Raw genomic sequence first — 22070 nt, 5'->3', positions numbered from 1 at the left:
AGGTTCTGGAATGTTTGTTCATTGAATCAATGTATTGGTCAGTTGGAGGAACATTGGTTGAAGAGGGTCGTGCAACATTCGATGAGTTTATTAAAAAACTTGCAAGCATGACTGGTGTAAATGTAAGTATGTTGTACAAACGCACAATTTGTAAATTAGGTTTATACTATCTGCAAAAAAATCAAACATTTTGCTATTCTGCATTTAACTCTTCTGTTTTGCATTATGGCACTCTAACATCTCACCCTAATAGCCTCGTTGGACCTTTTTTATTTAAATTCAAATGGTGACTTTATGTCAGGATGATGAAAAGTCTCCCGCTCGTCCTGGTGAAATTCCAACCAAATATTCGACTTTGTATGATTACCATTTTGATATCGATGAGAATGCATGGTTGCCATGGAGTCAGATTGTCCCAAAATATGAACATGACCCAGAATTGAAGTACAACCAGATTTTGGTGCCAACCATTGACACAACCAGAACAACATGGTTGTTAAAACTTATGGTGACAATAAAGCGCCCAGTTGTACTTGTTGGTGAAACTGGAACATCAAAAACAGCAACAATACAAGTAAGTGTATAGTAGTTGCTATAGTACAAAAATAGATAAATAAAGTATATAAAAAATATGACTTAGAACTTCTTGAGAGGATTGGATGCAGATTCTCATCTGATGTTGCACATCAACTTTTCATCACGAACAACATCCATGGATGTTCAGAGAAACTTGGAAGCAAATGTAGAGAAGAGAACCAAAGATCTTTATGGTCCTCCACCTGGGAAGAGATTGGTTGTCTTCATGGATGACATGAACATGCCACAGGTTCAATTTCCTTCTTCTAAATTTTTAAAATATGTGTTAACAAATACAGACAAATGTTGGTTGAATATCTAATTACACTTTATGTGCCAAACCATGCATATTTAATGTTTTATTACTGTCTTCCCATATTGCCAAAGTTGGTAAAACTACACTATGGTAATGTTTACCATTTTGGATGCCAACTTTTAAATAAAACAGTTGTCTACTACATAAACATGTAGAAAAAATGTTGTAACTCAAATGTTGCCGCACCACAAATATATAATGTTCAGGTCAGGCCCAAATGCTAATGATGTGAATTACATGTTTCAGGTTGATACATACGGAACCCAACAACCAATTGCTTTGTTAAAACTTCTTCTTGAGAAAGGTGGAATGTATGACAGAGGAAAGGAGCTTTATTATAAATACTTACGTGATCTCAGTTATGTGGCAGCCATGGGCAAGGCTGGTGGTGGTAGGAATGAGGTGAGTTGTTTAGTACATGTGCCTATTTTTAGCACATTTTAGATACATCAGTTAAAATAAAATTATTTTTTGAGACATCAAGCTATAACTTCGCAACAAATGACTTTAGGTGGATCCTCGATTTTTATCGCTGTTCAGTGTTTTCAACATGACGTTCCCAGCTCATGAATCTTTGCTTAAAATTTACAACTCAATACTTGAAGGCCACACTATTCCTTTTAGTGAAGAAATCCAGGGTTGTGTTCAACGTGTTACTACGTAAGTCGCAGAAAGAAATATTCTCTTGGCCATAGCTTTGAAGTTTATCTGAAATTAATTAACAGGATTTATAGTTAAAAATTATCTAGATATAATTTGCATTGTATGACTGCATGATGCAACTTAAACATTGGTATCACGTTTATTTATCCTGGATACAAATTAATGAAGCTTTCATTTGCTCTAGTTTCTATGTTTTGTATTTATATTAATAGAATAAAACAAAACATCATTTTTAAGTCTGTCCATCTCATAATACAGAAACACACTTGAGTTGTACAAGAACATCGTCAATGATCTTCCACCAACTCCATCCAAGTTCCATTACATCTTCAACCTCAGAGATCTGTCCAGAGTTTATCAGGTTTGAATTAAAACATTTGCCTACAATTAAAATACTATTTTGAATGTCTTTTGAAAGATATGTTTGCTTTAGTCATTTTACTTGGTGGTATAGATACTAGTTTGTCAACTTTAATAATAAAGATAAGATATAAAAATAATTATAAATTTTACAAATTACAAAATTACTTTTCTTCCAGGGAATATGCACTTCTACACCTGAACGCTTCCCAAAACTTGAAAACTTTATTCGTTTGTGGAGAAATGAATGTCTTCGGGTCTTTCACGATCGATTGATCGATGAAAAGGACAAAGCAACCACGCAAGCTCTAATACAAAAACTTGTTGAAGAAAACTTCCCTAAAATTGAAAGTTTTGTCAGCAGAGATCCGTGTTTGTTTGGTGATTATCGAACAGCAATGCAGGTAGTTAAGAAATATTTTACGACTATGTTTTTATGTTTTATATACATATCACATGTACTGTTTCGTAACTTAGGTTATGATTTATTATCACATTATTTCTATAGTCAAAATTAATGACAATATACAGCAATGGATTTCTTTGTACAAGATCGCTCACTGTAATTGCTTTGACAGGAACTTTGGCAAATAGCTGATGTTATGCATTTTTTAGTTTGTATAAAATGTATGGATCGTTTATAGTAGGTAACATTACGTCTGTGTAATACTGTTTGAGGTTTTTCATGCCAACCATAATATAAATGATAAAGAATCTAAAAATTATGATAACTCCAGTAACCTATATTTGTATCATGTTATGTTCAACTTTCATGAAAAAGAAATCAGTTTACTACGTCTGTTTGCATAAATAGGAATCTGAACCACGATTATACGAAGATGTTCAAGATTTTGATGCAGCAAAAGCTTTGTTTCAAGAAATCTTGGAAGAATACAATGAGGATCATACAGCCATGAACCTCGTTCTGTTTGAAGATGCTTTAGGTATTCTACTTTCTGCAAATTATTTGCTATTATTTAGTGCACTAGAAGATACAATGTAATTTCATTCTTAAAGTTAATCTGCTTGTAGTTGTAAGTACCATACGGTAGATTCATGGAATGTAGATGCCAAATCCTATGACATTTACCAGTTTTTATGTTGAACCAGATCATCTTACACGAATACATCGTGTCATACGAATGGACCATGGACATAGTTTGTTGGTTGGTGTTGGTGGTTCTGGCAAACAGAGCTTAACCAAGTTAGCTTCATTTTCTGCTGGATGCGATGTTTTTGAAATTGCATTGAGTCGTGGTTATGATGAGTTGGCATTTAGAGAAGATCTTAAAGTGTGTATTAAGTTTGAATTTTTTTGATATATATTGATTACCATGTATTTGCATGTAAATTAGTAAATATAACTTAATAACCCTGCAGGACAACATCATTTGTTGCAACATGGGTTACAAGTTACCACATGTATAACTCTGTTTTTGGACAGTGGGGCATTTTTTCTGTAACGAAACTGCTGGTTTAAAATTTATTTATACATGTGTTCCTACATATACTTAATTTTGTAAAAACTGTACCCTGTTAACAACCTAAAACCAAAACAGATTCTTTACAACAAACTTGGTATTGAGAACAAGAAGACAGTTTTCCTTTTTACCGACTCTCATGTGGCAGAGGAAGGATTCCTTGAGTTGATCAACAATATGTTGACGTCAGGGATGGTACCGGCATTGTTCGCTGATGATGAGAAAGAAGCCATCATTGGATCAGTGAGAGATGAAGCTTCAAAGAATGGGTTGGTTTAAAATAATCTTCAGATTAAGATGTTCCTATGACATGTTTTCTTAAAAATAGTTTATAATCTGTACAGATTAATATAATTCCTATTTTTGCCCCCTTGCAATATTAAATATTACCAATTTCGAAAAAAATTAATCATAATTTATCACCTCACCAAGTAACTCCCTTACAGACTTATATGTTTTTATCTATTCAGGTATATTGTTTATTTAAACTAACACTTGTTTTACAGGTTTGGTCCAGCAAAGGAATCTATATGGCAATACTTTGTTACCAAGTGTCGAGATAATTTGCATATTGTGCTGGCTATGTCTCCTGTTGGTGACCAGTTGCGTGTCAGGTTGGTTTAAAGTCAATCTATTTTTATAATCTCCAGTTAACAATGTTAATTATGTCAATGCTTTCTAAAGTATTTTTGCCATTGTAGTTTTTAAACTTAAACACTGATGCATCAAACCCCTGTAACAAGTAGTTCTGCTGATATTTTATCACTATATGCTAAGGTACACTGGCCTAACTAGTATGTATGTGACTTGCAGATGCCGTAACTTTCCTGGCATGGTTAACAACACAGTAATTGATTGGTTCATGCCGTGGCCCGAACAAGCTTTGTTCGCTGTCGCCACTTCATTCCTCGGTGAAAATCAAATGATACCTGAGGAACATGTCGATCATGTAAGTCATATATATTTTCAAGTATATAGTAATTCATTTTTGGAGTTTCTCATTGGTTTACCAATTAGAAATTAACTTAATTTAATAATTTTAGCAACTTTATATAACACCTTTGTTAAAGTTATTGGATAATATTATGCTTTGTAGCAATTACAGCAGAACATTTAGTGTCTGTAAAATTTATTAAATGTAGCTGTCACTGTTTAACAATAAGGGTTGAGTATTAAACAACAAGGTTCAGGCTGTTTGGTTTCTTCATAATGTGATCTTGTTTTAAAATCAGGTTGTTGGTCACATCGTGTTTGCTCATCAATCTGTTGGCAACTACAGCAAGCTGTTTGCTCAAAAACTGAGAAGAAACAATTATGTCACGCCCAAAAACTATCTTGATTTCATCAACAGGTAAATAATACAATTGTTTGTATTTCACAGTTTTGGTTGAAGTAGTATTAATATTGTACAATGTAGTGAAACTATATTGGTTAACTTTTTTTGAAGTGTGTATTTGTACAAGATTGCTTATATTTGATGACATATTAACTACTTGGTTAAAGTTACAATGGATTGCTGGATAAGAAAGATCAAGAAATATTGAAGATGTGTGAAAGATTGGATGGTGGCCTGCAGAAATTATCTGAAGCAACAGAACAACTAAATGAACTCAACAAAAAACTTGCTGTGCAGAAAGTAAGGGGAACAATAATATATTGTTTCAAATCAAATACATTAAAACGAATAATTATTATTCTTTTTGATATTTTTACCTTGTTTAGCCATTCATCTGTTATTGAAAATACAATAAAATGGTCTTACACATTAAATGTAAACCAAGGCACCAGTAAACCACATTTTACCAGGCAATTAACAAATATTAACCATCAAGGTGGCAGTGACTGAGAAAACAGAAGCTTGTGAAGTTCTTCTCAGTGACATCACAATCAAAACACAAACAGCAACTGAAAAGAAGGAACTTGCGTCGGCAAAAGCTACAGAGATTGAAGAGCAGAACAAGGTTGTATAAAGTTGATTTATCGTTTAAGTGAATTCATGTTAGGGAAACTCGAATGACCCAATTTAGTTAATAAAACATTATTTTGCTTTAAAAAATTTTAGATTGGTTTGATTTGTCAATTTTAATGACTAATGATATATTTAAATTCTTATGCATATATAAACTTTAAAATACTGCTTTGGTAATAAATCTGCTTTCAAAACAGAAATAAACTTATAGTGACTGTCCATTCATTTTCACAATATTTATTTTGATCTATTAGGTGATAGCAGTTGAGAAGAAAGATGCAGAGGAATCACTCGCTGAAGCTATGCCTGCCCTTGAAGCTGCTCGTCTTGCCTTGCAAGATCTTGATAAATCTGATGTCACTGAAATTAGGTAAAAAATATATGATATAAATATAGAAGATTAGAATTTTTCTTTAAAGCATTATTGTGTTCCCTGGTTGTGTAGTCAAATGAATATTGTTTCCTTTGTGTTACATTCATGCTGTTTTAATTATTTAGTGAAACAAAGATAAGATAATCAACAGTAGGTGGTTTATGGTTAGTATATTTCAATATTCACAACTTCACAGATCATTTGCGAAACCACCGAAAGCTGTACAGACTATTTGTGAGTGTATCCTCGTGATGAAAGGTTATCGAGAAATTTCATGGAAAACGGCCAAAGCGATGATGTCAGAAGGAAACTTCTTGAAAAGTTTGATGGAGATGGATGTTGATGCCATCGGGTCTAACCAGGTTTAACATCTCATCCTCCATTAACAAAATTTTCATCAGTTTTCGCTTTTTATAACCTAAAGAGATCCAAACTAACTTTGTAACAGATTGCTTCCATAAACTGCTGCACTTTTTAATCATAGTCGAATTTTTTTTTTTTTTTTCTTATTTGGTATGCATTTCCATCAGACACGAACAGTGAAAGGCTTCCTTAAAAATCTCGGAGTGAGTCTTCCTGAGATGAAGAGCATCTCCACTGCCGGTCACGGGATGATGAAGTTTGTGGAAGCGGTGATGGGCTACTGTGAAGTAGCTCGCGAAATTAAACCAAAACGTGAAAAGGTGAATTGTCTAAACAAATATTCAATTTTATAAGTTTAATATTTTCTTGTACTTTGGTTGATAAATAGCCAGGGTTAAATAAAGTTTATTGAAATAGTAAATTGTATTTTTCAAACAGGTGGCAAGATTAGAAAGGAATTATCATCAATCGAAACGTGAGCTTGACAAGATCAACAAAGAACTTGCTGCTTTATCAGAAGAACTCAATGCTTTGGGCTTAAAATATGAACAGGTGTGTTGTGTGTGTTTTGACTAGAAACTTTTTATGATGCAATCCAATATTTTGGTTAACAATGCATTTATGAAAAAAATAAAATTAGTTTTATAATTTTATGCTAGCAGTTTTAATTTTTCTTTAATGGTCATGATTGTGCCCATTTATTTTTTGTTAAAGCAGTTGTTTCAGTTGATGTTTTACTTTGTGATAATCATTTCAGAATATCTTAATTCTTACATCTCAAGACTCAAATTACTTTACTAAAATCAAATTATAATAAACCATAAATTATATTATGGTTCTTAAGTTTTAAAATTAAATGTTTTACTTTAGTTGCCGTATCATTGGCATATAATTACATTTGTTTAGAATAAAAGGAGTTAAATGTTTATTAAACATTAAAACTATTTATCACAATGGGTTTTTAATTAAACTTTATTTTAAAAATTTCTTTCAAATTAAACATTATTCTTGGTTACTTTTATTGTACTATCGTGAGTGTAATGTTATTAGGTTGATAAAAAGATTTTTTTAACAAATGTTTGTTTAATCAGGCAATAGCAGAACAAAGACAACTTCAGGAGGAAGCTGAGATTATGGAGCGAAGATTGAGAGCGGCTGATAAACTTATCAGTGGGTTGGGTTCAGAGAATGTAAGATGGAATATTGAGCTGGAAGAATTAAAAAAAAGACGCATTAGGTAAGATTATTGCTTTTTAACATTCCAAATAATGACATGCATTTAATTATTTTTTTTATGGTAGTCTTGTGTATTTCAATATTTACCTAAGAAGCTAAGTGCTTACTCATTTCTCGCAATCACTAAACTGCCATCTTTACAGGCTTTTAGGAGATTGTTTGATCTCATCAGCTTTCCTTAGCTATGAAGGGGCATTTAGTTGGGAGTTTAGAAACAGCATGGTGTATGAAGATTGGGTTAAAGATGTTACGCAACGGAAAATTCCGTTGTCTGATCCATTTAAACTTGAAAGTTTGCTCACAGATGAAGTGGAAATCAGTAAATGGGGATCTGAAGGTAGGGATCTTAGTTTATTCTGCTTGCATGTATAGCATGTTTGTTTGTATGTTATTTAACTAATACCAATATAGCTTTATAATTTTATAGATGTATAAGGTAATTAAAAATAACAGCTAATGTCACTTTAACTGTTATTATGCTGTTGTAATTAGATGTTTATGATTGTTTTGTTTTACCTTGGTTATGTAAATAATTTTAGTATTATTAATGTTTTGTTTCTTGTCTTCAGGTCTTCCTCCAGATGAACTTTCAATACAGAACGGCATCCTCACCACGAGAGCATCCCGTTTCCCCCTCTGTATTGATCCCCAGGAGCAAGCTCTTAGTTGGATCCGGAAGAAAGAAGAGGAGAATAATCTCAAGGTTTCAAATCTTAACTGACAAAATTTTGTTTATAAATTGTTCTTATTTTCAAATGCGAAAATTTGTGCAAAATGTAGGTGTGATAATTAAATCAGCTATAAACATTCTATTGACCAATAACAATATAAAAAATGATTTTTTGCAATTTTTAATATTTGTGTTATAGGAATCATCATTCAACAGTCCAGATTTCTTGAAACAACTTGAACTTGCGATTAAATATGGATTTCCTTTCCTGTTTAAAGATGTTGATGAATATATTGATCCTGTTATTGACAATGTGCTTGAAAAGGATGTGAAGGGAGGACAAGGAAGAGAATTTGTCGTGCTTGGTTGGTTATATAATCTATTTAGTGTTTACAAACTACTTTGTTAAATTACTGTTAAAAAAATTTTTGTACAGTCAAAATTGTGTCTTTTGGTTCTTATATTTTGCATATTTTGCCTACTCTGGTAATTTAGTTAACTGCTTTAACAATTGTGTTTTTTTCTTTTTGTAATAAAGCTTGTTAAAGTTAAATATGTGTGTGCACTTAAGCCATACACTTAACAACCGTTGCTCCAACTCTGTGGTCACCCACAGGTTGTTCCAGTCAACTCACAATACTTCCTTCCAAGTTACATGGTGACATGAGATAATATACCTACTTTCATTTTTTATATTTATTCAAGGTGACAAGGAGGTAGATTACGATTCAAACTTTAAACTCTACCTTACAAGTAAACTATCCAACCCAAGATATTCACCTGCTGTGTTTGGGAAAGCTATGATTATCAACTACACTGTCACGTTAAAAGGACTGGAAGGTGAACTTTGTTTTTCTTAATTATATTAACTTCATTTAACACTGCCTATCTGAAAGAATTAATTCCAACTAGAAGCATTGCTATGTAGTCATTAGGGCTGTGGATTTTCCCTATTTTTGTTTAACCGTTAACCGTTCAGTTTTAACCGGTTAACCGGTTAACCGATACAAGTGTAATCCTAATAAAAGCGTCTTGTTTATCGCTTTTCTTTCGCGAATTTAAAGGCAACTTTACGACGTACGTATGGACTATGCTTGCAATACACGCGCAAACGTTCTTAACGTTAAAGTAATGCTTTCTTATTCATATTCAAACCTGTTTTAAAACACCTGCCGTCTAAATAATCAACGTGTGAATTGCAATTATGACGCAGTTATTAACGTGTGAATTGCTATTATGTCGTAATCAATTGCCAGGTCAAACAATCGCTATTATGATGCAATGAATTCACGTGTGAATGCCTGCTTTTTCGTAATAAACACGCTGCTTGGCTTAGGAAAACATTTAAGTTGTGTATTACACCAATATAATGTTGCAAAACTAGTTAGCCTGCGGTATTAACAATCAAGATTGATGGCGTAATCGCCGTTGTAGGGCACGATCAAAGCAACAGCGTCTCTGCGCACTCTGTCTTATTGCAAAACAACAATCAACGAACACGAACACGTGCCTTTCGTGTAAATAAGACAGATATTGATATACGTTTATGCCCTATGACGTCATAGTTCGGTTAACGACTTGAACTTTTCGTTAGCGGTTAACCGAATAGGTTCGGTTAACCGGTTAACCGTTAACTTTTCCACAGCCCTAGTAGTCATGTGTCTTACAATTGGAAATAACATAGTCTTTATAAACTGTAACATCATCAACTCTACTTTTTTAACAGTTTTGTTTTATTTATAATTGTGTTCTTGTAAAAAATCAATATAAAAGTTTTTTTGTGTAAAAGTAAAAAAATTTCAGTTATTATGGACAATATTCACTGTTTAACAAAGATAGTAGTAATTGATTAGTTTGTTTAATTTTCCACTTTGCAGATCAACTTCTCTCTGTTATTGTGAAGTTCGAAAGAAAAGAGTTAGAAGAACAACGTGAACGGTTGATTCAGGAAACCTCAGAAAATAAAAAGTTGTTGAAAGATTTGGAAGATTCCCTACTTAGAGAACTCGCAACATCCAAAGGTTGTTTCTACCTCGTGTTTTTTGCACAAGTTTAATTATGTATTTTCTGCTGCTAAACAAAAAGTTGCTGTTTTTAGTTTAGTGTATCTGTTTTAATTTCTATTTATTTTTTTTCCAAAACAACTCTACGTTTGATTTATGTAACAAATTCATTTTGATTAAGAGTGAAATATTAATTGTTGTACATTTTAACTTACACCGTATCTTACAGGAAACATGTTAGACAACACTGAGTTAATTGAAACACTTGATGAAACAAAATCTAAAGCAACTGAAGTATCTGAAAAGCTTGCCATGGCTGCAAAAACATCAGCTGATATCGATAAACTTAGAGATGGGTGAGAATATTTTACTCTGTTTGAGTTATGGTTTGGTTGCTTGGTTTGTGGAATGAACTCTGATGCTTGAATTGTACAAAAATACATGATCAACTTCCATATAAAAGTTGAAATATATTCAGATATCGTCCTGCTGCACGACGAGGAGCAATACTCTTCTTTGTTTTATCTGAGATGGCCGTGATCAACAACATGTATCAATTCTCTCTCGCATCTTTTCTCGGTGTCTTTGACTTTTCACTCCGCAAAAGTTTGCCAGATTCGATTCTACATAAGAGGTTGAAGAACATCATTGATACTCTCACGCACAATATTTACAACTATGCATGCACAGGTCGGTATACGTTGTCAATAATGATTCTACAAATTGTTGACCTTATTTCTTTGTCGTGTTATTTTTTTAACACATGGCTATTAGAATAACCACATTGCACATTGACCAGGTTTGTTTGAGAAGCACAAGCTTCTATTCTCCTTCCAGATGACAATCAAGTTGGAACAGGATCAGGGAAACATTGCTCAGGAGGAACTTGATTTCTTCTACAAAGGAAACATTGCTTTGGAAAAAAGCAGGTGATGTTTTATTATTTTTCTAAAAGCAGTATTTTTTCAAATAGGATTATAATATTTTAATTTATGAACGACTGTACTTTAAAGTTAACTAGTTCAAACTTTTTCAAAAACAACTTTTTAAATTTTAACATGTTAAAGTTTGTAAAGTATGACTGTGGGAAAGAGCAATATATTCAATAAAAAACAATTTTTGTCGAACATGGCAGTCGTAAGAAACCACATGACTGGATACCGGAGCAAGGATGGCAGGACATCATCGAACTCGCTCGCATCCTTCCTGATGTCTTCCAAACTCTCCCAGATGATGTACAGAAACAGGAGAGCTCGTGGAAGAATTGGTATGATCATGATACACCTGAGGTCATGCCCATTCCTGGCAAATACAAGGAAGGAGTGAATGATTTCCATAAACTTTGTCTGCTCAGGTGAATATAATTAATAGATGTCAATAATATGTTGTGGTTTAATTACAATTTCGCATAAAAAAGGAACTTCAATTTTAGGAAGATCTAAACTTATCTGTATTATATTAAAATAAAGATTAATTGTTTCTTAATAGTTTACTCTTGATATCTTTATTCAGATGTTTCCGTATTGATCGTGTGGTGCGCGCCATCACTAACTACGTCATCGTTAAAGTTGGAGAACTTTACGTTCAACCCCCGATTATTAGTTTTGAGTCGATTTATGAGCAGAGTTCTCCTGTTTCCCCCATCGTCTTCATCCTCAGTCCAGGTTCGGATCCCGCTTCCGATCTCATGAAACTTGCTGAGAGGTTGGTGTCAACATTTTGCATTAGACATTTCTTTAACTTAAAAATAAAGTAAAATAAATAAACCAATGTGAAAAACATTGTGTACGAATCTGATCATAACACTCAAAATAATGTAAGCTTATGCCTTTCTTCAATAATGTTACCAAAAGTGACATAAATAAAATAGTATTGAAAAATGCATTTTGATACAGGTTAAAACAATAAATAAAAACATAGATGTAAAAGTAATGGTTAAAGCAGTGCTGCAGATTCATTATCGTATTTATATATAAAGGGAATTTAGGTTTTTGCAATTTTTTTATCTTTAAAATTTTTAATTTTTCTCCAGGAGTGGATTTGGTGGAAATCGTTTAAAGTTTTTAGCCATGGGTCAAGGTCAGGAGAAGGTGGCTCTTCAACTTCTGGAAACCGCCATTGCTCGCGGCCAGTGGCTGATGCTGCAGAATTGCCATTTGCTTGTGAAGTGGCTCAAAGAATTGGAGAAATCTCTTGAGAGGATTCAAAAACCTCATCCAGATTTCAGGTTTATTTAGCTTTAACAGATGCACTTAACATTTTTTGAGTAATTATTAGAGTAAATATATAATGTGTGAAATATCTGGATAGTTCAAAGTTTTAAGCCAACGAAATGCAAAGTTTGTGAGTTTAAGATCGATGATTAAGCATAAGCTTCTAGAGGATGTTGGTTAGCAGTTAGTGTTAGACTGTGAATTTTCATAAAAGACATGGAACCTAAATTTGACAATTTATACTTTGCATGATTAAACGAGATCTGTATTTGTTTCCACAGACTCTGGTTGACAACTGAATCCATTCCTGAATTTCCGATTGGAATCTTGCAACGTTCACTAAAGGTGGTGACAGAACCTCCTAATGGATTGAAACTCAACCTACGTAATACTTACCATAAAATAACAGCTACAATGTTGGGTGAATGCCCACATCCTGCATACAGGTAATATGGTTATTATTCTGTAAATAGTAGTTTGTGTGTATACGTAAACGTGATGTGTACACTATGTTTCTAGAAACAGTTATTTTTATGCAATGCTTTTTTTTCTATAAAAATATTTTTAAAAAATACTGTTTATTAATAAATATCGTGATTTATTTTACCGTATGGTTTCAAACTTATTTTAGATCGCTTGTGTTTGTGTTGAGTTTCTTCCATGCTGTGGTCCAGGAAAGAAGGAAGTACGGAAAAATTGGTTGGAATATTTCTTACGATTTTAACGAATCTGATCACACAGTATGTTCATAATTTTATCAGTTTATATTTTTTACAACAAACAATTTATTCTAATCACTGGCATTACTGTAAAAAAAACAATTTATTTTTAGTTAAACAATAATACGTTCGATCCTACTTTTTAACAACAAATTTTGTTTTATCTACAATTGTGCTCTTACTTGCCAAGTTTTTACAGCTTTTTAAACCTTTTGATTTAAAACTATTTTTCCTTAGGTATGCATGGACATATTGAAGACTTATTTGATCAAAGCTTTCGAATTGGGTGATGACAAGATACCGTGGGGATCACTGAAGTATCTTATTGGAGAGGTAACTTTTGCTTTTATGTGTTACAATTGATATAAATCATATACATAGTTAAAACATGATGTTACACAGGTGATGTATGGAGGTCGCGCTATTGATAATTTCGATAGAAGAGTTCTCACAACTTACATGGAAGAATATTTCGGTGACTTCATATTCGATACTTTCCAACCTTTCCATTTCTTCCACAATGAAGATGTTGATTACAAGTAAGAGTGTGTTGCCATGATTCCAATATGGAAACATTTAAGTGAACAGATAAACACAAATGACTAAGGATCTTAGTAGTAGGTCATCGAAACACACACAGCTGTAGTTTATGCAAGTGTTAAATACAAAACAATCCTAATAATGTCAGCAGTATTCATGTATAATAATTTAAGTTTATTTAAATACGTTCTTTGGTGTGTTGTTAACTCTTTTCATATTATACTAATATTATGACGGTAAATATTTTCTTTACATTTGTGAGATTGTTTCATTGCACACAGAATACCAGAAGATGAAGGCAACAAAGACAGCTATGTTGAACTAATTGAAAGTCTTCCACTAACAAACACACCTGAGGTGTTTGGACTTCATCCAAATGCAGAAATTGGATATTACACTCAGGTAATATAAATATAGTATTTTATTTTAAATGTTGGTCTGGTAAATCCCAGGCTTTTAACTTCATGTGTCATTTGTTGCTGCATGCTTATAGAATAGTTTTTTTGACAGGCGGCTCGTAATATGTGGGAAAATCTGGTTGATCTTCAGCCACAGACAGGGGATACTGGTGGTGGAATAAGCAGGGACGATTACATTAATAATGTTGCCAAAGATATACAGGTAATAGGTATATTTGTTTTATGTAAATATTATTCAAATTCGTTAACTTGAATTGTTTATGCAGCGACTGTCAACTTGTATAAAGGTGTTTGGTTGGGCAATACATAATTGCCTTAATCCGATGGTCCCTTAAGGTATTTGCCTATTTAGGAATTGGAAAGTGAGTAGAAAGCGACCAGAACAGATGCACTAATTGAAACTTGTGTTATAACTCTCAGTTTCCCGTCACATAATATTTCATCTACATGATGCAACTCAAACGATTGACTTAATTTTTAGAACAAGATTCCTGCTCCGTTTGAGTTGGATAAGATCCATCGTAACTTGGGTGTAAATATATCTCCAACATCAGTTGTGCTTCTGCAAGAATTGGAAAGATGGAACAAACTTATTGAACGAATGGCTAAGTCTCTTGTAGAACTGCAGAGGGTGAGCTCAAGTTTTGTTGCTGGTGTTTATTTATTTATTTCTTTGTATTATTAAAGTGAAAATTGCAAAAGCATTTTAAACAGTAGTTTGTTATATTAAGTAATAGCCAAGTGAACCAATATTGGTATAATTACAAACTAATTGGTATGCAGGGTAATAATAATTCAAACCATTTCATTGTTGTAACAAGACTCAAAATCTTGTATTTAAGGCATTGGCTGGAGAAGTAGGAATGAGCAATGAGCTTGATGATTTAGCCAAAGCTTTGTTCAATGGTCAGATCCCAAGTATATGGCGGAAACTCGCACCAGATACACTCAAGTCATTGGGTAATTGGATGGAACATTTCAAGAAGAGATTTGAACAATATACTGTTTGGGTAAATGAAGCAGAACCTGCAGTTATGTGGCTTTCAGGTAGCATGGAACATGAATTTTTTTTTTAGTTTTTTTTCAGACTGTTACCATTTTTGCTTTCACTAAAGTTTTATTGAATTGAATACAGCTGTATTGTTGGTTTACATTGCTTGAATTTTTAAAGCATTTTTTTCTTTTTCATATGCAAAATTTACACCATCAAAATAAATTACAGCACTTATGCAATTTTTATTACATTGCACCAAACAGGTCTTCATATCCCTGAGTCGTACCTTACTGCTTTGGTACAAGCCACATGTAGGAAGAATGGCTGGCCATTGGATAGATCAACACTTTACACACAAGTCACTCAGTGGCAATCTGCAGAGGAAGTTACTGAAACAGCCCATCAGGGTAAGTTAAAGCGATGAATAACGAAACCTACATGTTGCTCTTATTATAAAAAACGAGTAACCCTTGTAGTTAACTTCCATTAGTAGGAAGGGTGCAAACGAGTCTTATAAAGAATAAATCTTTTCTAAAGAATAATCATACTTAGGAAAGAATGTTAAAATAGTACAACAACACATTGGCAGTCACGCAGCTGTTCGGCAGATATAGGCAAGAAAAGGTGAACACAGGTCGTACAAAATAATGCAATTTTTTTGAAACAGAATTCAGCCTTGTACATTGGTTGTTGTTATTGTGACCATGTTGGCCATCCTATGAGATATATACTGGCTATTTTGTAGCGTCATAAACAATTTTTTTTATCAAACATGCGAACTGAAGTGAGCGTAACCTATGTTTTAGAAACCCCTGGGTTACATCACTCATCTCTTATTTAGATGATAAACGGTTCAAGAACCAGTGTTGTTACTGTTGTGGGACTTATGTCCAAGGGCAAAACACTTACCAGTAATTGTTTCAACCAAATACTTAATAAAAAAGTGTCCAATTTGTTGATAAACCAGCCTTGTTTTACCTCATCAGGTTACTCCAAAATGCGAATTACATTCATTTAACCACTTCCAATTTTTCCATTTTAAAATTTAATTGGTTCCATACTTTTACCAAATACAAATAAAACATTCTTTTAACTGAATATGTGTTAATTATTAGGTTGCTTTGTGAGTGGTTTGTACTTGGAAGGTGCAGCATGGGATATTGAAAATTGTGGTTTGATCAAACCAAAACCAAAACAGCTTGTTCAAGAACTACCAGTGTTGAAAGGCAAGAAATCTTAACATATATTTTACATTAAACAACACATTATCTATAAAGTTATATAAGTGATAACTGGTAAATGGGCATGAGGTGTATAAAATATGATACCTATGATATAAATTATAGTTCTCCACCACATGAGAAATATTATTTCTCATTCATTTTTTTATTAATAGTTAGCATAAAACTGTTAATATGATATTTTTTGAAACATAACTGTACATGTAATTTTATTTTATTAAAAAATCTTTTAATCTTTATAACATTTAATTTGTAAACACAGTTATTCCAATCGAAGCACATCGCCTCAAACTTCAAAACACGCTTTCAACTCCCGTGTACACGACATCAATGCGAAGAAATGCGATGGGTGTTGGGTTGGTGTTTATTGCTGACCTTCATACAACTGAGCATATTTCACATTGGGTTTTACAAGGAGTGTGTCTTACTCTTAATTCAGATTAAAGATCTTGAAAGGATTGTTGTTTTGTGTTTTATTTTGTTTTCTATTTTTTTTAAGTTTTTAAGATTTAAATCTCATACTGAACGTATGATGTGTACAAGTTTGCAAGTGTGATCTAAAAAAGCTCTTATATTTTTACACTGTGTTTTTTGAATTTATAGAATTTAATTTTTGTTGAAAATTATACCATTGTATTTGTAACTTTTGGTTTTGGTTCTTTGCCAGGCTAGTGTATCATACTATGTTTTCATTTTTATTTTTTGGAGTGTAACAGATTCGATCTATTATAGTTTTTAGGTTAAAAACAGCAAAAGTAGCATGTAATCTGTTTCACTATAAGTGCAACAGAAACCCGGTGTCGCTTTATAGTTGTGTGTGACCACAGAGAACTTGATTCTATCCTATGGTTCCATCATCCGTTGTCGATTTGCTTACATCTGGTGAAGGAATGGCTTAAAAACTTACGGATGTTTTAATATCCTTTTTGGTGTGGTTATGGTAGTGCTAACTCGTGGTATCACCCAAACAGCGTCATATTTTTTGAGTTCTTGAATATTGGACAATGTGCACTTTAATAGTCTCGTATTACACCAGCCTTCTAAGTTTATATCCGTCACTGAGAGTTTATCTAACTCGCAGATATGTCATGTTAATCACGGTTGTTTTATGTTCGTCACAAACACAAGTCTATTGCAAACCCTATGATTCGAATCGGCAGCATTCGTTTTTTGCGAACATACCCGTTACGGATTTCGAGAAATAACTACAAGAAGCATGTTGCTGCTGAGGTTGCGTAAAAGAGCTGCATTAGGTGCTTCGCAACAAAATGTAACCAAATGAGGCGAACAAGTTGAATAAAACGGTGTCCCATCTTCCCCCACCCCACTATGTTTCGTGTTTACACCGATTTGCTGTGAACATTAAATTGCCGTATACTTAGTATTGCGCAAATACTAGTACGGCCCACGCAAAAAAGCAACAAGCCAATTTCCCGGTATAAAGTAGACAAAACAAACTCAGGTAATGTGACAGATTTCTGACATGGGCAAACTCTATCTATTGATAGAGATGACTGCTTTGTGCGCACTCAATTCTGACAGGATATGACACGTCATTATCCGTATACACTTTGTTATGTTCTGTTCAAACATGATGCAAACGTATTTTGCAGCCTTGCAGCATTTTAGTATGTTACACTGAATTATCATTTTTCTTTGATATTTGGTTTCAGTAGATAGGCTATACCAACGTCGGCTATACGTACCATCCAGATAGTAAGGAATAGTTCGGTTAAAGTAACTCAGTTATCTTGTAGATAAAAAATATAAATTCCAGTGACCCACATTTGTTTACAAACTTCTGTAGATCAGCATGCCCCGCGTCACGTTTACACTGCGTTGTGGACGTGCCGTTAGTGAATGACGTCACTAGAATGGAAATCCCTGTATACAGTAAGGAGAAAGTAAGGGCAGTTGTCTGACGTGACCGTAGTGACATTGCAAGCCACGCTGATGTAACTGTGTGGTAAGATGGATCACGTTTGCATACAATATCTCATAAATACAAGTTTTAAACAATAAACAACGCATTTTTAGGGTCGTGTGGGTACGGGTATATGATTCTGTATTTACTTCAAAATAGCACAATAAAAGCGATAAAACCATGGACCATCTTACCCCAACTTACTTTACATTTATAAAAAACTTAAAATAGGGCTGTCAATGCAGGTTTTAATTTCTGACTGAATATCTGGAATTTTAAAACTGAACACAGCTTTACGAAAAAAATATAATCAAAGCATGCAGACATTTCCAAGTCCTGATGTTGGTCAAGCTTTTCTTGTGTCATACTACACTGCTATACAAAACATGGCGTGGAACGAGCTAGTTCGGTCAGCTTATGCTGAATCGTCATGTGTTGAGTATATGGGCAACCGGTTCAAAGGACGTAACGAGATTGGAAACTTTTTTACTCAAAATCCACATTTTAAGCACGATGTCTTAAGTAGAACGTCTCGGACTTGCACCACACTGGATTCCCAATTTGTACGAAACAACGCGAATATATCTTCAATCGTTCTTATGGTGACTGGTACCGTAACAAGGACCAAAGAAACTATGTTTTCTACAATTTCAGATACTAACAGTTTCCTACACTCATTTCTTTTGATTGGCGGAGCATCATCCACGTATTATATTTCAAATGAAGTTTATCGAGAAATACCAACGTAGATATCAGATCATACAACAGGCATATCAACTGGATTTAACTTATTAACATTAAAATATTGTATGCACGGTTTTAACCGCACATGCGAGGCTAGGTGTTGCAAATATATTATCTATGTAAATATAAATTGCTGAACAGTATTAAAACCATGTATTTGTTTTATTTCTTCCACAATCGTTTTTCTATGGCACAGTGTTTTAACAAATACAGACTCACCAGCCATCTGGCTGGAGCATGACTTGTTAGTTGTGAGCACAAAACAGACAGTAAGAAAAGTATTATGATGTTAGTATTTATCCTAGTTCTATTTAATATTTAAATCATGTCATACCAACACTGAAAAAGGTACAAGTATTGTATCCTACAAGTTACAATTGACATAATTTTATGCTAAACATAATAATGGCAGCAAATTGCACAATAAATGTTCAACGTAAGATTAATCTTTCGCATAAAAATTGTCAAAAAACAAGACATGAATTAGAATATTTGATTGGTTTTAAATGGAGGGACAACAACAAGTTATCTTTTTGTCTGAACATCAGTTGAACTGTCAGATGGTTGCATGACACGGTTCACTAACGCAACTGTTGCACCAACAGTCATGATGGCAACCTGTACAAAAAAAATAAAATTAAAAATAAATAAGATAATGACGTCACAAACTAATAATGACATTACTTGCACAACTAAAGTATTGAATTCAGTTATGTGATGACTATGTATTGCAGATATATAAATGTTTGTGTTATAAGCTATTATTATATAATATATACACATAATATTTATCTGTCATTTAAGTGAGTCATAGCTTGTGTTTATAAATTAAAATGTTTTTAAATAATTTCCTCACTTAATATTTGAAACGTAAACAAAATATGTCACATACAAAAGTTCCTTGTGCAGCCAATCGCATATTGATGAGGTAGAGCGACAATCGAAGTTTTCTGTTCCGCAAACCATACAGACCAGCACCAACAATCCCAGTTAAAGCAGTGCTTGCTGTAATGAAGTAAAATGGGATGAATGGTAATAAAGAAAAATGTTATATTGAAGGGGTAGAATTGCCTATAATACTTTTAACATGGGACTATACAAAGAAGACGGAAAATTTTTTCCGCTAGAGGCGGTAATTATTTAAATTAAAAAATATGGAAAAACGAACAAAACAGCACTACAAAGTGTTAGTAAGTGTAAAACAAATTAATTAAATAATAAAAATAGCTTTCAAAATACATAAAACACTAGTAAGAACATATTTCCCACATTAGGTCGGTTATATACGCTCTTTCGTTATATTTATTGTCGTCGAGTCTGTTAGGGGTTAGTGTTAGGGGTTAATATCTTATGTGTATAAACCGTGAAACTAACTGCTCCCCATAAAATAGAGAACTGAATTTGTCATCGTCTCCTAGCGGAAAAATTTTTTCCGTCTTCTCTGTATAGCTCCATGTATACTTTTAAAGCATACTATTTTCTTATCTTAGTCAATAGTCATCACACCAATATTAAAGATTGGTGCTAATGAAGTAATCACCTTCTATGTCATACGCTATTATTTCGGTTTCTCAGTTTTCCTAGATGTCATGGGCGAACGGCATACAGCATACTAATATTCAACGTTTATTTCTTGGCTAGGCCTACTGGTCTATGTAAATTATATCTTAGAAGGTTTTTTTTATATTTTCAAACTTACCAATAAAAAAGGAAGGACGTTTTTGAAAGCTTGTCTTTACTCTGTCAAAAAAAGAATTCTTTCCAACATTATCCATATTCAAATACAAAATTACTAAAACAACAAGATGGAGAAATACTTATTTTATACCCTATACATAATGTATTAATTAAAACTTAGTAGTTTATCATATAGAATAGCTACTAAGCTACATGATAATACAGTAAATAGTAATAAAGCAAAAGTAATGCTAGAGTTGTACTTTAAATTTTACATTTATCGCCTTTACAACGACGAATTATAGCCTGTACCATTACAGCGATTTACTTCACCCTTGCTATCCCATGACCAACACATTACTGACCGTGGATAGCACGTATACCGATATATATGGATTTAAGTTTCGCAATCAATAAGATTTCCCTTTTTCTGTTGTGTTTACACAGAGAGCAAGGTTCTGATGAATGAGCACGTACTTTAAAAAAGCAAGATTTTAATTAGCTCTTTTACCGCCATGGTCGACTAAGCTCGTTTAAAATAGAATAGGAAGTAACCAACATAGTGGTTTTCATTAAGAAAACCCTACAAACTAAAATACATACCTTAAATTTGCATTGTTTGTTAGTATAAAAAAACACAAGCTTCACAAAGCCATTATATAAATGAAGTAACTTGCCATATTTCCTCATAACTGGAAACGACAGTCGTTATATCACGGGTATCTTGTTTCATCAGATATTGGCAATCGACATTGTCAAATCTCTTGTTATATATATATTTCTGGTTTCATACACTTCGTGCTAGCTTACGATTAACCACGAATGTAACTTTGTAGAGAATTGTTTTTTTGTAGTTGGATTTTTTGTTTTTATTTGTGACTGACAATTTAGGAACCCATTAGTGACCACCAAGCTTGAGCAATTGCCGGTAAGAATCTTGCCCAAAAACACATACGCTCACAATGGTAGCAGCCCAAGACAACTGGGTTGGAGACATGGGTACCAACCAACTGTGATACGCCATCGATATATAGTAGAGAGGATAAAGATGGAACACTTAAGCACTGCTATACTTGATGCTACGAATGGGGACCATCATACCTTTATTTATTGACATCAATTCAAAAAAATGCAATAAAACACACGAGGAGTTATTTAGCGATTCGCACGTCAAGTGAAATTAAACAAATTCGAAAACACACGGGATAAGACGGGACAGTTTAAAATCATTGTTAACTTTAACAAATAAATGAATTTATTGTTAAGAATACACGTAAATAACACGAAATAAATTTATCATGCAATATATTTATCATAGGCCTACAATAATATAGGCCGTAGGCTTTGAAAATCAGGTTTAAACGTGTTTTCTTGCTCCACTGCTATAGTTTTAACATCTTACCCACAGTTGATGTGTGATAAATTAAAATGCTTCTTTTTGGTGAATCAATATATATGTATAAATATAAACATACAAAATATGAGGCATTTTGTTTTTTCGATTAAACCGAGCTACAATTGTTCGACAAAAACGGATTTATATGACTCCTTTTACGTGCTCAACAACAGTTAGATTTAAAGAAGAAAAA

The 22070-nt window shown here is 33.2% G+C and overlaps 2 protein-coding genes across 4 annotated transcripts in view; one reads left to right on the top strand and one right to left on the bottom strand.

The window, feature by feature from the left end:
* LOC149741753 (dynein axonemal heavy chain 10-like) overlaps positions 1-16779 on the top strand; it is a 42163-nt gene extending 25384 nt beyond the window's left edge. For all 3 annotated transcript variants that reach the window (XM_089885784.1, XM_089885802.1, XM_089885793.1), the window contains 42 exons: positions 3-122; positions 302-574; positions 641-826; positions 1139-1294; positions 1404-1552; positions 1814-1916; positions 2095-2319; positions 2730-2859; positions 3026-3207; positions 3475-3665; positions 3903-4010; positions 4210-4345; positions 4629-4747; positions 4900-5032; positions 5229-5357; positions 5620-5735; positions 5935-6100; positions 6269-6421; positions 6540-6653; positions 7193-7338; positions 7481-7674; positions 7907-8040; positions 8207-8372; positions 8713-8847; positions 9885-10028; positions 10240-10366; positions 10489-10700; positions 10810-10939; positions 11146-11364; positions 11523-11714; positions 12043-12237; positions 12505-12669; positions 12855-12963; positions 13180-13275; positions 13345-13481; positions 13764-13884; positions 13993-14103; positions 14383-14532; positions 14744-14948; positions 15159-15302; positions 16011-16121; positions 16399-16779. In XM_089885784.1, the coding sequence (XP_089741910.1) occupies positions 3-122; positions 302-574; positions 641-826; positions 1139-1294; positions 1404-1552; positions 1814-1916; positions 2095-2319; positions 2730-2859; positions 3026-3207; positions 3475-3665; positions 3903-4010; positions 4210-4345; positions 4629-4747; positions 4900-5032; positions 5229-5357; positions 5620-5735; positions 5935-6100; positions 6269-6421; positions 6540-6653; positions 7193-7338; positions 7481-7674; positions 7907-8040; positions 8207-8372; positions 8713-8847; positions 9885-10028; positions 10240-10366; positions 10489-10700; positions 10810-10939; positions 11146-11364; positions 11523-11714; positions 12043-12237; positions 12505-12669; positions 12855-12963; positions 13180-13275; positions 13345-13481; positions 13764-13884; positions 13993-14103; positions 14383-14532; positions 14744-14948; positions 15159-15302; positions 16011-16121; positions 16399-16580 (6414 nt within the window). In that variant the 3' untranslated portion in view covers positions 16581-16779. The remainder of the gene's footprint in view (positions 1-2; positions 123-301; positions 575-640; positions 827-1138; positions 1295-1403; positions 1553-1813; positions 1917-2094; positions 2320-2729; positions 2860-3025; positions 3208-3474; positions 3666-3902; positions 4011-4209; positions 4346-4628; positions 4748-4899; positions 5033-5228; positions 5358-5619; positions 5736-5934; positions 6101-6268; positions 6422-6539; positions 6654-7192; positions 7339-7480; positions 7675-7906; positions 8041-8206; positions 8373-8712; positions 8848-9884; positions 10029-10239; positions 10367-10488; positions 10701-10809; positions 10940-11145; positions 11365-11522; positions 11715-12042; positions 12238-12504; positions 12670-12854; positions 12964-13179; positions 13276-13344; positions 13482-13763; positions 13885-13992; positions 14104-14382; positions 14533-14743; positions 14949-15158; positions 15303-16010; positions 16122-16398) is intronic.
* Positions 16780-18947: 2168 nt separating this feature from the next.
* On the bottom strand, positions 18948-20664 carry LOC149741752 (uncharacterized). The gene is made up of 3 exons (XM_089885971.1): positions 20504-20664; positions 19697-19809; positions 18948-19422 (listed from the first exon to the last, which is right to left on the bottom strand). The coding sequence occupies exons 1-3, from the start codon at positions 20577-20579 to the stop codon at positions 19330-19332; spliced, it is 282 nt and encodes a 93-aa protein (XP_089742097.1). The 5' UTR covers positions 20580-20664; the 3' UTR covers positions 18948-19329.
* Positions 20665-22070: the final 1406 nt, after the last annotated feature.

The sequence above is a fragment of the Ciona robusta genome, chromosome 1 (assembly GCF_009617815.1).
Source record: "Ciona robusta chromosome 1, ASM961781v2".
Taxonomy (NCBI): Eukaryota; Metazoa; Chordata; class Ascidiacea; order Phlebobranchia; family Cionidae; genus Ciona; species Ciona robusta.
Note: the sequence above shows the minus strand (reverse complement) of the source record. Positions and strands in the feature narration are given on the sequence as shown.